Source organism: Labrus mixtus, chromosome 1, assembly GCF_963584025.1.
Source record: "Labrus mixtus chromosome 1, fLabMix1.1, whole genome shotgun sequence".
Lineage (NCBI taxonomy): Eukaryota > Metazoa > Chordata > Actinopteri > Labriformes > Labridae > Labrus > Labrus mixtus.
In genome coordinates this window covers 7,695,808-7,708,133 of record NC_083612.1, presented here as the reverse complement: position 1 = coordinate 7,708,133, position 12,326 = coordinate 7,695,808, and the positions used below count along the sequence as shown (strand labels likewise).

The 12,326-nt window shown below is 47.5% G+C and overlaps 1 protein-coding gene across 3 annotated transcripts in view; it reads left to right on the top strand.

The window, feature by feature from the left end:
- Positions 1 to 12,326, top strand: part of vps13c (vacuolar protein sorting 13 homolog C) — a 62,600-nt gene that overhangs the window by 34,391 nt on the left and 15,883 nt on the right. For all 3 annotated transcript variants that reach the window (XM_061044488.1, XM_061044407.1, XM_061044573.1), the window contains 21 exons: positions 289 to 593; positions 835 to 982; positions 1,832 to 1,970; positions 2,162 to 2,283; positions 3,032 to 3,198; positions 3,527 to 3,780; positions 3,911 to 4,140; positions 4,362 to 4,454; positions 4,786 to 5,025; positions 5,133 to 5,264; positions 5,820 to 5,909; positions 6,662 to 6,817; positions 7,058 to 7,322; positions 7,473 to 7,633; positions 7,739 to 7,860; positions 9,157 to 9,454; positions 9,740 to 10,129; positions 11,026 to 11,130; positions 11,492 to 11,647; positions 11,906 to 12,031; positions 12,121 to 12,254. In XM_061044488.1, the coding sequence (XP_060900471.1) occupies positions 289 to 593; positions 835 to 982; positions 1,832 to 1,970; positions 2,162 to 2,283; positions 3,032 to 3,198; positions 3,527 to 3,780; positions 3,911 to 4,140; positions 4,362 to 4,454; positions 4,786 to 5,025; positions 5,133 to 5,264; positions 5,820 to 5,909; positions 6,662 to 6,817; positions 7,058 to 7,322; positions 7,473 to 7,633; positions 7,739 to 7,860; positions 9,157 to 9,454; positions 9,740 to 10,129; positions 11,026 to 11,130; positions 11,492 to 11,647; positions 11,906 to 12,031; positions 12,121 to 12,254 (3,833 nt within the window). The remainder of the gene's footprint in view (positions 1 to 288; positions 594 to 834; positions 983 to 1,831; positions 1,971 to 2,161; positions 2,284 to 3,031; positions 3,199 to 3,526; positions 3,781 to 3,910; positions 4,141 to 4,361; positions 4,455 to 4,785; positions 5,026 to 5,132; positions 5,265 to 5,819; positions 5,910 to 6,661; positions 6,818 to 7,057; positions 7,323 to 7,472; positions 7,634 to 7,738; positions 7,861 to 9,156; positions 9,455 to 9,739; positions 10,130 to 11,025; positions 11,131 to 11,491; positions 11,648 to 11,905; positions 12,032 to 12,120; positions 12,255 to 12,326) is intronic.

Genomic DNA, 12,326 nt, shown 5'->3' with positions numbered 1-12,326 from the left:
CTTACTTTACTAAAAGAAGCATTGGATTAGTTTTTACACTTTGAAACTAAAGTGTAACTACGGTTCTATGAATCCTGGATGACCACCAGAGCTTCTGATCCTCTGATGACACCTGAAGATATAGACTTAGCTTAAAGCCCCGACTCTGGCGGTCAGGAAGGATGAAGTAGAATCTGAACTTTAATAACTGGAAGTAAAAGCAATTAGAGTTAAATTCAGGGGATTTTTTTTCGCCAAAGCTTTCTGTAAATATTCCTTTTGTACTATTGTTTACGTCTTTCTCTTCAGAACTTCTCCAACAACTTCCAGACGGCTAAAGAGGCTCTAACCGCTGCGACGGCTCAGGCTGCGGAGAAGGCGGCGTCGAGTGTCCGAGACTTCGCCCAAAAGAGCTTCCGTCTGTCCATGGCCATTAATCTGAAGGCCCCGCTCATCATCATCCCCCAGTCGTCCACCTCCCTTGATGCACTCGTCATGGACCTCGGTCTGATCACGGTGGGAAACAGCTTCAGTCTGCTGCCCGCCGATGGATGCCCGCTGCCGGCTGTCATCGACAACATGGAAATCCAGCTGAAGCACCTGAAACTGTCCAGGTCAGATCTGATAGAAACATCACAGGCAAGAACATGTAGGGCCTGACGGATAGGGAGTTTTTGGGGACGATACCAATATTGATATTAGGAAGAGAAAAAAAAATCAGATACAGATATATCAGTCGATATCTTTGTGTTAGTCGGCTATAAACAACAGGAGGAGAAATTCAACATATTTGGAGTAATCGTTCTTCTCTTGACACTTTTGACGGTCTAATCTAAACTTTGGTGATCTTATTAGGACCTGCATCGACCCGGCTACGAGTCAACCCAGCATCGAGCTGCTTGAACCCGTAAACCTGAACCTAAATATCAAGAGAAACCTGGCAGCTTCCTGGTACAAGAAAATGGTTGCCGTGGAGATCGATGGAGATCTGAAGCCCATGAAGGTAGGAGGAGGAGGAGGAAGAGGAGGAGAAGGAGGAGAGAGAGAGAGAGGAGGAGGAAGAGGAGGAGAAGGAGGAGAGAGAGAGAGAGAGAGAGAGAGAAGAGAGAGGAGGAGGAGGAGGGGGAGAAGGAGGAGAGAGAGAGAGAGGAGGAGGAGAAGGAGGAGAGAGAGAGAGAGAGAGAGAAGAGAGAGGAGGAGGAGGAGGGGGAGGAGGAAGATGAGGAGGAAGATGAGGAGAAGGAGAAGGAGGAGAGGGTGGAGAGAGAGAGGAGGTGGAGGAGAGAGAGGGGGAGGAAGATGAGGAGGAGGAGAGAGAGGGGGAGGAGGAGGGGGAGGAGATGATGATGGGGGTTTAGCTCATCCTGAGGAAAGAATTTAAGCAAAGCATTCATTTTTTTAACATAATGGTGTCAGCAAAGATTATAATTCAAGCAGCAGGATCACTTCATCGCCTCTTTTCTGCATAGTCTCCATTAAGAAGCATAAATAAACTTAACACCTGACTGTGACTGTCTTTGTTTATCCTGCAGCTTGTCCTCGTCAGTGTTTGTTTAGATTGTTTTGTAGAAAGGGGTTGACTAGATTTCCACACTGTGACGGACTCTGTCTGTTTTTTTTTTTTATGCAATCAGTTGACTTGTACGCCACCGAAGGTACAACTAGACCAGTGCTGGTCTGTAGAACTACTAGTGTCCTCTGTGTAGTGAAAACTGAGATCAGCTGGTCTGTAGTGACCCGAGTCCCTTTAGACATCACCATCAGGATCAGAACGTAGACCTTAAATGATTCAGCTGTGTGTGATCGGCAAGGTGCTGTTTAATTAGAGCTCGTGTCTGTGCTCGGCCTAAAGGTGAAGCTGAGTCAGGACGACCTGAAGGTGCTGCTGAGGATCCTCACGGAGAATCTGGGAGAGGCAAGCAGCCTGGAGTCCGCTGCCCCCAAACAGGTGGCCAGTCTGCAGGCTCGAGCAGTAGGAGACCCCGACACAGGTCTGACAGAATCTATCTATCCAGCACGCACACATCATCTTCTTTATTGTTCATACAGTACACATATATATTCATTTAAAAGATTCTGTTTCACAAGAGAACAGAATAGATTTTTCTTTTTATTATTTTTCTTGATTTTTTTGATCCCCTTCAAGTGTTCTGTTGATGTGATTTCTGTTTCCTGTGTTCAGGCGATGTTGGGAAAAAGACAGTGAGCAGCGATGAAGACGAGGAGGAACCTCTGGAGACCATGAAGTTCAACTTCAGCATCGAGTCTCTCGGTCTGGTTCTGTACAGCAGCGACCCCAAACAGGTGAGAGGAGCTCGAGTCTGTCGCTGCTGCTGGACCAAAAAAAAAAAAAAAAGTCATGACGCTAATCATGTGAGATCTATGGTGGTGACGTGATCCGACCGAGGTTTAGAATCAGCTGATGGATGAACTAGCTGATCCACATCCAGCTTGTTCAGGCTCAGCTGGTTCTGGTTAAGTGTTAATAATAGTCGTGTCAGGATCAGCTGGTTCAGTGTCACCTGTAGCCTTTTCACACAGGCATTAAAACTCCTAAAAGTGTCCTGAAATTCTCATGTTGAACGCAAACGGCTGCGATTTTCACCCACTTTTTCCTGCCAGCCCCCTCGTTAAAAATTCCCAGAGAAGTCGGGGTGGGACGTGTGAGTGCCGGTAATCATTGCAAGCGAATGGGAAGGTGTATTAAGGACTCATTTCTGCTCTACAATTTGTTCTTTTCCCCTCATTCGTTGATACTGTAAATACGTCTAATAACACAAATCTTTATAGTCATGGCATGAACATTACATCCTGAGATACGCCCCCTCCTGTCCGTCAGAGGAAACTGCACGCCGTGTGGGACCTTTGTGAATGAGCCTCTCAGGAAGGTTTCAGGGGCAGGACATTTGTAGTAGTGCATGTGTGAAAAGGGCTCTGGTTCAGGTTCAGCTGGTCCAGGAGCAGCGGGTCACTGATAAGCTGTGGTGAGCGGTGAGCACTCTTCTTTGTCGTCGGCTCTCATGAGTGATTGTCGGTCCTCTTCCCCCTGCAGCCCTCTGAGCTCCGGCACCAGGAGAACCTCAGACTGGGCGAATTCGCTCTGCACCTGCTGAAGACTTCAGGGAGGACCCTGAACAGCGGCAGCATGGAGGTGACCACCATCCTCACCGACTGCACGCTGGACGATCTGAGGAGCGGCATGGAGAGAGTGACATCACGGTAGGAGTCACATGACCGCTGGGATTCTGTCCGTCTGTCTCACTGAGAGGATGATCAGCATGCTTGAAGATGCTGCTACTACATGAGACAAACTTTCTCTTCTTCAGATTTCTGTTTAGAAGTTAATCAGCTCCAAACCTCTGCTGCCCCCTTGTGGTTCTCCAGCTATGTGTTGCTGTGTTCTGATCATATCATGCACTTTTCTCTAGAAGGAAAATCCTCTTGCATGTAAAAACACAGCATCAGTATTTAATTATTTTGATGATGTAAGCTCCTGTGTGGTTAACTCTAACCTTTGTGGGTTTTTTTTTGCCCCTTGTGGCTGCAGGATGCTCGGTCGCAGAGATGAGCAGAGCTCCGAGGCGATGATCGATTTGACCTATCGACAGAGCGCCGCAGAGAGGGAGGTGGTGGCTGTTCTGCAGAAACTCTACCTCTGTGCCAGCGTGGAGTTTCTCATGGCCGTCGCCGATTTCTTCTTGAAGGCTCTGCCGCAGAGTCCGACTCAGAGCGCCGCCACCGCACAGAGCGACAGACTGCCGCTGAAACAGACCGCTGAGCCGCGAGCCGAGCCGAAGACGGGTAAGACCGGGATATCGATAGGAAAGGAAAATTAAGAACAAAGCAAAGAAAAACGAGAAACAAACACAGTGTCTTGAGTTATTAATTAATCCAAGAAGCAGTTTCAGACACATCTCTGTTCTCTCCGCAGCCTCGGCGGTCAGGACTCGTCTCCGGGCGGTGGTGGTGGACCCGGAGGTGGTGTTTGTGGCCAGCTTGATGAAGGCCGACGCCCCGGCCCTCGTGGCCTCGTTCCAGTGCGACTTCTCCCTGCAGGGCGAGGCGGACGGCACCCAGAACATGAGAGCCAACCTGAGGGAGCTGAAGGTCCTCGCCTGCCCCTTCATCCGATGCAACGAGGAGGACAAGGCCGTCACAACGGTAAGATCACGTGACCGACACCAGGCACCACTGTGACTGCAGCATGCAGCAGCGCCTGCAGATCAAGAGTTTGAAGGAGAAGTTGTATTTTTTCATTCAATCGCTTAACAAAAATACAACAGGCCTAAGTCACATCAGAAACAGAATCGTCCCTGTTTCCCGCACATGGAGACAACTAAAAGAACGCTCTCTTGACTGATCAGTCCCACTCTGTCCATCAGGTGCTGAGACCCTGCTCCGTCGCCTTGGAAACCAAAACCCACCCAAGCCAACCACTGAGCGGCTCTGTGGTGGTGGAGGAAGTCATTGTCAAGGTACGCTCGTTGATCGATCATGGATTTAAAGTGTTTTCTCCTGCAGAAACCAGGAGGTCAAACTGGCTTCTTAACATCTGGTTTGTCTGGATATTGTTGTCGATTTTCTGGACTCTGATGATGTCATCGTGCTCACACCCGATAATAACCCTGCATTCGAGTGCTCCTCTGATACTCAGAGTTAAAAAATTGGGATGTAAATTGTTCAATTTTGCTGAGTTGGAGCAGTGGAAACAATACGCACATTGAAACCAAAACTAATCCAGGTCACTCCTTTTTACAGTAACAAAGGGTCATTGAATCTATCATCTGTTCTTCTTTTTTCCTGCAGATCTCTCCGTTCATCCTCAACACGGTGATGACGATAACGGCTGCCATGACGACGACGAAGCAGCAGCAAGATGAGCAGTGCGCCGAGTCCAAGCTGGACACCTCGGACCTCTGGTCTGTCATGAACGTCTACGGCTGTAACTACTGGTTCCTGGGCGTGGACCAGGCAATGGAGGTCACCGAGAGCTTCACAGAGCAGGACGGACAGAACGAGGGCGAGAGCTTCGCAGCGGAGATCAAGGTCGGAGAGACGTCGGCTTCTCTAATAATGGAGTTTTTTTCTGAATCTTCATCACTCTGGGTGTCGTTTTTTTTGCGTCCTGCTGATGAGTTGTTGTTGCCCTACAGGTGGTCCAGGTGACTATGGAGTCCGGTTTAGGTCACCGGACCGTCCCTCTGCTGCTTGCCGAGTCTGCCTTCAGCGGATCGGCCAAAAACTGGTCGTCTCTGATGCAGCTGAGCGCCGACATGACGCTGGAGGTGAATCCTGATCCTTTATTTCTAACATGGACGCTGATTACTGAGACTCTTTAAAAAAAAGACAAACTTAACACCAGGAGCTGAAATATATTTAAAACTTGTCGTTAATTTATTCTAAGAAAGGTTACCAAAATATATAGTGGGAGTGTCACCCACCTGGGGGAGGGGCTACTGCCCTTTGTGATGTCATGAAGGGAACATCTCAATTCTGAGTATTAATGCCTCTATTCACACTTTCATTTCAAGTCGTGATATTACGACATGATGATGTCACAGCGGTACCATCCTCTGAGGTAGTAACAGAGACGAGCCAGCAGGGGAGGGCAGCGCGACTGAGTCGAGAATTTAACGCCATCGCAGAATCAATATGAACGTACAAAGACGTGAGCTTAGTTGCAGCACTTTTGCAGAAAAGAAAAAACGTCTGAAAAGTGCTGATGATGCACATTACTGCAGATGCAAAACGAAAATGAACAAAATGACAAATTATTCTGATGTATGATGCATCGTGCTGATATGTGTTGTGTGTGTGTGTGTGTGTGTGTGCTGATGCAGGTGAACTACTTTAATGAGACCCATGCAGTGTGGGAGCCTCTGATTGAACGGGTGGACGGCGGCAGCCGCAGATGGAACCTGGAGCTGGAGGTAAACCTGTTATCTGTCTGTTGATAGCTACTGAAAACCATCTCTCATCATCTCCCTATCTATCGATTGGGGCTGGAGCCAATCCCAGCTCACATTGAGCAAGAGGCGGGGTTAACCTCGGACAAGTCACCAGTCAATTACACGCTAGACAAACAAACATACCTACCAACTCTACATGCAATTTAAGGTTCAAGTATACTTCCTTTTGAACCACTCGTACTCACGGACAACTGGCTGCCTCCTGAACGTAAATGTTGACTTACTGGCCTATGGACAACGTGTGTTACTGGATGATTCCTCTAGAGGGAGCACCACATGGAACATGGACGTGCACAACCAACGCTCCAAACCACCGCAGGTTACGCAAGGCTGATGTCATGCGTTCACATATTTGGGCTTCAGAGTCATAAGTTAACCTGACGAGCATGTGTTTGAACTGTGGGAGGAAGCCGGAGTAACCCACACATGCTCAGGGAGAACATGCAAACCCGACCTCCTCGGGGCGGGGATGTCTGAGGCTACAGCACTTACCGAAAATGAAAAAAATGTAACAAAGAGAAAAGAATTAGAAAGAGAAAAAAAAGCTTGCTGGTGAATTTAAGCCCTGGACTTCTTACTGTGATGTGACAATGCAGACCGCTGTGGTCCCCAGGTTTACTACTTAGGATGGTGTTGATATTAAATCTGCATAAATGACTATCATGTTAAATTAAATTGATAAGAATCCATGTTAATTGTCTTTGATCCTGCAGATGAAGAACAACCCAGTCAAGGACAAGAGTCCAGTCCACGGGGACGACTTTGTCATTTTGCCTGATCCTCGCACGGCCATCAGCATCTGCTCCAAAGACACCATGAACATCACGGTCTCCCAGTGCACCCTCAACGTCCTGCAGAACCTCTCCAAGGTGCAATGCAGTGATAAATGCTTCTTAAACTAACAAACAAGCAAACAAGCTTTTTTTTTTTCTGGAAAAAAAAAGTCTTCTTTTATTCAGAGAGTGAAAACATGAATGTTTGCACAGCAGAAATAACTCATAAGAACATTTACATGAACCTTGTTTCCTGATTGTCTTGCTCTTGTGTTTGAGTGTATTGTTGCAAAAAGAGTTCAATTTAAATCTGCTGTGTTTGTGTTTGCCGATCAGGCCTTCTCAGAGGGCACGGCCTCCACATTTGACTTCTCTCTGAAGGAGAAGGCCCCCTTCACCATCAGAAACTCTCTGGGGATTCCTCTCATCGTGCAGCACGGCGCCAGCCTGAGGCCCGTGTCCTCGCCGTCGCCGGGAAAGCTGCACGAGCTGCAGGTGGATCAGAGCATGGACCTGGAGCACTCCATGATCCGGCTGTCCTCACGGGGAAAACTGTCAGCTCTGCAGCGGCAAGAGAGCTGCCTGTTCAACCTCAGCATCGGTCAGAACGCCCTCTCCTTCACTTCATCATCTGCAATGCTTTAGTTAATATTAAAGTGCTGATACCTTCACTTCATATCGTGCAGTTTTGAAGCAGGCGCCATGCTATAACAGGTAAGAGACCGTTAATGATTTGTCTTTAATCCAACAGTTCCCTCGGGTTTCAGCGAGATCGCAAACATTGCTGTAGACAAACCGGGTCGCCGTCTCTACAACATCCGCGGCCCGATGGAGCAGGATGCGGTTTCTGTGCTGATGCAGATCGACGCGGACCAGGGTAGCAAGATCATCACTGTCCGCTCACCGCTGCAGGTCTGAAACCCACACACACACACTCAGGAAACTTCACCACACAGACCTCTTAAAGTCTGAATATGTCGTCAGTGTTAACTTTTTATTGTTTTTTTTTCTTCTCAGATAAAGAATCACTTCTCGGTGCCGTTCACCGTCCTCAAGTACTGCCCCACATCCAGGAGCCTGGAGAGCATCGGGCTGGCCCAACCTGAGACAGAGTTCCACATCCCGTTAGAAACATACAGGTAGCTCCACACTGACTTCCTGGGTCAGCTGCACAAAGACACATTTGTTAGCATGCAGCACCATCAATGTTTTATGATTCTGGTAGATACTCCCTCTGAAGGTTATCACATCCCCTCTGCTGCTCTGAGTGTTTGTGTTGTTTTTACACATACCCTAAAACTTCACATAAAAGCCCATCCCAGTGTAAGGCCCAGTCCCTTTGACTAGCCTGCCGTTGCCACATGTTTGGACTAATGAAGGCCGCTCTAAGTTAGAGTCTTCTCTGACTGAAATAGTGAGTGGATCAAAAATAAGGAGGAAAATCAGCACGAGACAAAAAATAGAGACAGATGTCCAAGAAAGACAGAATAATGCTCGTATGTATTGACGCCTGTCCCAGATAAAGGCAGAGTAATCTCATAGACCGAAGGAAATAAAAGCCTGAGCTATGAAGAGAAGTTTTACAGTATAATAATTAAAGAAAAGCTGCAATATGTGATCAGGATCTCATGGTTCTAAAACATTCTTTGACCATTTATTGTCAAATGAAAATACAGCTGAACTTTTCACTGATGGCTCTGTTAACATACCACAGCTTTCCAGGGAGCGCGACGCTAATGAGGGCGCACCAAAGGCCTTTAGACCTGAAACGTGGAGGCTGGGGGTTGTGGAGATTAGAGAGTAGGAAATCGAGATGAAACGCCTTGATGTGAGAATGAGCTGAGATTGGTTAGTTTGTGTTAAGAAGAAATAATTCAGCCTGTAACAGCTGGGGAGTTTGATTTAGTGTCCTGCATGAGCTCTGCCAACATTCAAATGTAACTTTTGATCCAGACTACTGTTGTGTCTCTCACAGTTGGGTATTACTGGTCATTTTTTATTAGTAAAGAAATCCAACTTTCTATGCTCATATTTTTTTGTTGTGGGTGTCTGCATGTCTTTCATTTCTGCGTGTTTTGCTTTTGTCCATTTATTCCTTTAAGCTGAAATCTCAGAGTCAAAAGCTGTCATTCTTTTGGGCTTTATTTTAATTAAACTATTCTTTACGGCTCTGTAGATGGTGATCCACCAACAGAGACTTTGGGTTCCTAGTTGAGCTTCAGACTTTGTTGTTCCTGAACGAGAGCTTAACTTGTCAAACTGAGAACCCTGGAGCTCGCTGATAACATCCTTTATGCTCGGTTGATCCAGGAGACAGAGGGAGCGTGTGTGTGCAGCCTGTCTGTGAGAGTTTCCTGCTGCAGGTGCTGCACCAGGTGTTCAGGAGAATGTAGACACTGAAATGTTTACCCCCCCCCCCCCCGTTCCCCCACCAGGTGTCAGCTGTTTGTGCGTCCAGCAGGAAGCCTCGAAGGTCAGTATCGCCCGTCCTCCACCTGTGTGGCGTGGAAGGAGCAGGTGCACCGCAGCTCGGAGGTGCAGTCCATGCTGCAGTGTCCGGCCACCGACAGCAGCCTGATACCGCTGACGGTCAGCACGCTGGCTGTCCCGGACGACCTCAGACACATCGCCAACCACGGAGAGGAGGAGTGGGACCCGGCCTACGTCCTCCACCTCCACCCTGTGGCCATGCTGCGAAACCTGCTGCCTTACACCCTGCGCTACATGATGGAGGTAAAGATTGAAAGGAGTGAAACATAGGTGATTTTTCATCACCTATGATTCTGAGCTAAAGAAATCTAAACTTGGGCCGCTGGTTGCGCAGTGGTTAGAGCGCACGCCCCTTGTATGGAGGCTGCGGTCCTCCAAGCGGGCGGCCCAGGTTCGAATCCGACCTGTGGCTTCTTTCCCGCATGTCATTCCCCTTCTCTCTCTCCCCAATTTCTGACTCTATCCACTGTCCTATCTCTCCAATAAAAGGCACAAAAACGCCCTAAACTTAAGGTTTGGTCTTCTCAGAACTCTGCAGACTCTTACGAGCTCCCGGAGGGCAGCACGTCCGACCTCCTGAACGCCCGTGTCGCCGGCGAGATCGTGTCCCTGGTGCTGATGCGGTATCAGGGCCGGGACTGGCACGGACACATCCGCATCGATCAGGGGATTTCCGAGTTCTTCGCCGTGTGCCTCACCTGCGACTCGGACACCAGCGTCACCATCGACGTGAGCATCCACGTGACGAGGACATGCGGCCGCGTGCTGCTGTCCATCTTCAGCCCGTACTGGATCATCAACAAGACGTCCCGAGTGCTGCAGTACAAATCGGAGGACCTCAGTGTGAAACACCCGGCCGACTTCAGAGACATCATCCTGTTCTCCTTCAGGAAGAAGAACCTGTTCAGCAAGAGCAAGGTGAGCTGATGTCTGCCTCTTCTCCTCTAAAAAACTGCTTTTTATCCATAAACCGTCCGGCTTTCAGGGGGACAGGTGGTTTATATTTTAATGATCCTAGAAATACTCAAGTAGATATTATCCTACTTTTATCTTTATTGTTTTCTACCTATGTAATCTCAGCCTGGGTGCTTTAGGTTAGACCTCTTCAGTAGTTTTTTTATTTTGAGATTTCCTTAATTCTGGTCTTATTGGTGTCTTTTCTCAAACTTTGAGCGTTTACATGTTTTACCTTTAACATGACCAGAGGTTCTGTTGTGATTTTTAACACTTTAAACTGCTTAAAGGTCACATATTCTCCTCCTCTTCAACCAGTGTAAATAAGTCTCAGAGCTGCCCAAAACATGTCTGCGAAGTTTCTTGTTCTAAATCCACTCTGATCCTGTATTTGATCATGCCTATAAACCCCTCTATTTCAGCCCTGCTCAGAACAGGCTGTTTCTGTGTCTGTACCTTTAAATATGTAAATGAGCTGTGTCTGACCACGCCCCCTCTCTGGAAGGCTTTGGGTGGCTCGGGCTTTCTCGCTCCATGTCCTATTGTTTATGGTGAGAAGGCAGACTCAGAGGGCAGAACAAACACCTAGCTGTGGGAGTGTCACCCACCTGGGGGAGGGGTTACTGTCCTTTGTGATGTCATGAAGGGAAAATCTCCAAACGGCCTGTTTGAGCACACATTTTCTGAAAAGTGGAGCAGGCAAAAGACGGAGAGGATGGACTTTTCTCATCATTGGGGGGTTTGTAGACAGACTAGAGACACATATTAGTGATAGAGAATCATGTAGAAGTGAATTCTGCATATGTGACCTTTAACTGTGTTGTTTGTTCTAACAGCAGACTTGTGTGTTGTTGTTTCAGCTCCAGCTGTGTGTCTCCACCAGCTCCTGGTCTGATGGTTTCTCTCTGGACACTGTGGGGAGTTATGGCTGCGTTCGCTGTCCCGCCAGCAACATGGACTTCCTGGTAACTCCAATCTTCCCTCAGGATCATCATTAACTATAATATGTCCATTGACATGTCAAAAGTCCGATAATAATTTTGACAAACAATTTATTATTTTTCAGAACAATAATGCAAACTACTTTTTTCTTCATCTTTAGAAATGTAAATGTCTACCCTGTTCTTTACTTTACTTTTATTTTGTTACTGAACTGAAAATCTGCTGCTCCGACTCAAGAACTTTACAAATCTGTTTTTTCTATGATCCTGTCTGACCTCTTTTTCTAATTTTTATAGACAAGACAAGGAAGTGACTGACGAGACATCTGCGTCTTTCCGTGGGCTTCATCACTTTGTGCGTCACCGTTTTTGTTTATGTGTCCAGGTGGGAGTCAGCATCCAGATGAGCAGCTTCAACCTGACCAGGATCGTCACCATGAGTCCCTTCTACACGCTGGTCAACAAGTCGTCGTATGAGCTGGAGGTGGGGGAGGTCATCAACCACAACTCTACCAAGTGGCACTACATGTCGTCCACCGAGGTGAGCACGGCGCCTTCTTACGTTGGCCAATAGACCAGAAGAGATTGAGTAAAAACTACAACTCCCAGGGAGCATTGCTCTGAGAACGTCCTGTCAGGAAGCTTGCTATGTGATCACTTTAAATCCACACAGGAGCAGAGTTTGAATCTAACTATGATGCTGCTCCTGATGTCACAGAATCTTCATTTTGACTGTTACCATGACCACACTTTGACATGATAAGATCTCTAAGAATCTTTTTATTATTGCTTACCGCAGTGCCTCCCTCTGTGGCCGGAGAACACTTCAGGGAAGTTGTGCATCCGCGTTGTGGGATCTGAATCCACCTCCAAGTACTTCTTCTTTAACAAGCAGGATAACGGCACCCTGCTGAGCCTGGACATGGTGAGAGTCTCTGCAGGACCAATCACATGAGAGACTTCATTACTCTGCGTGGCTTTTTGATGTGAAGCGTTTGTGTGTATTTTTTTTAGTGCGGTGGGATCATTGTGGACGTCAACATGTCTGATCTGTCCACCCTCATAAGTTTCAATGACTACTATGAAGGCGCTGCTCCGGCCCTGCTGCTCAACCACACACCCTGGGTCACCCTCAGCTACAAGCAAAGGTCAGATGTTAACACACACACACACATTTTTAGCAACTCTCTCAGTTTTCAAAGAATTCCCATTTATTAAGT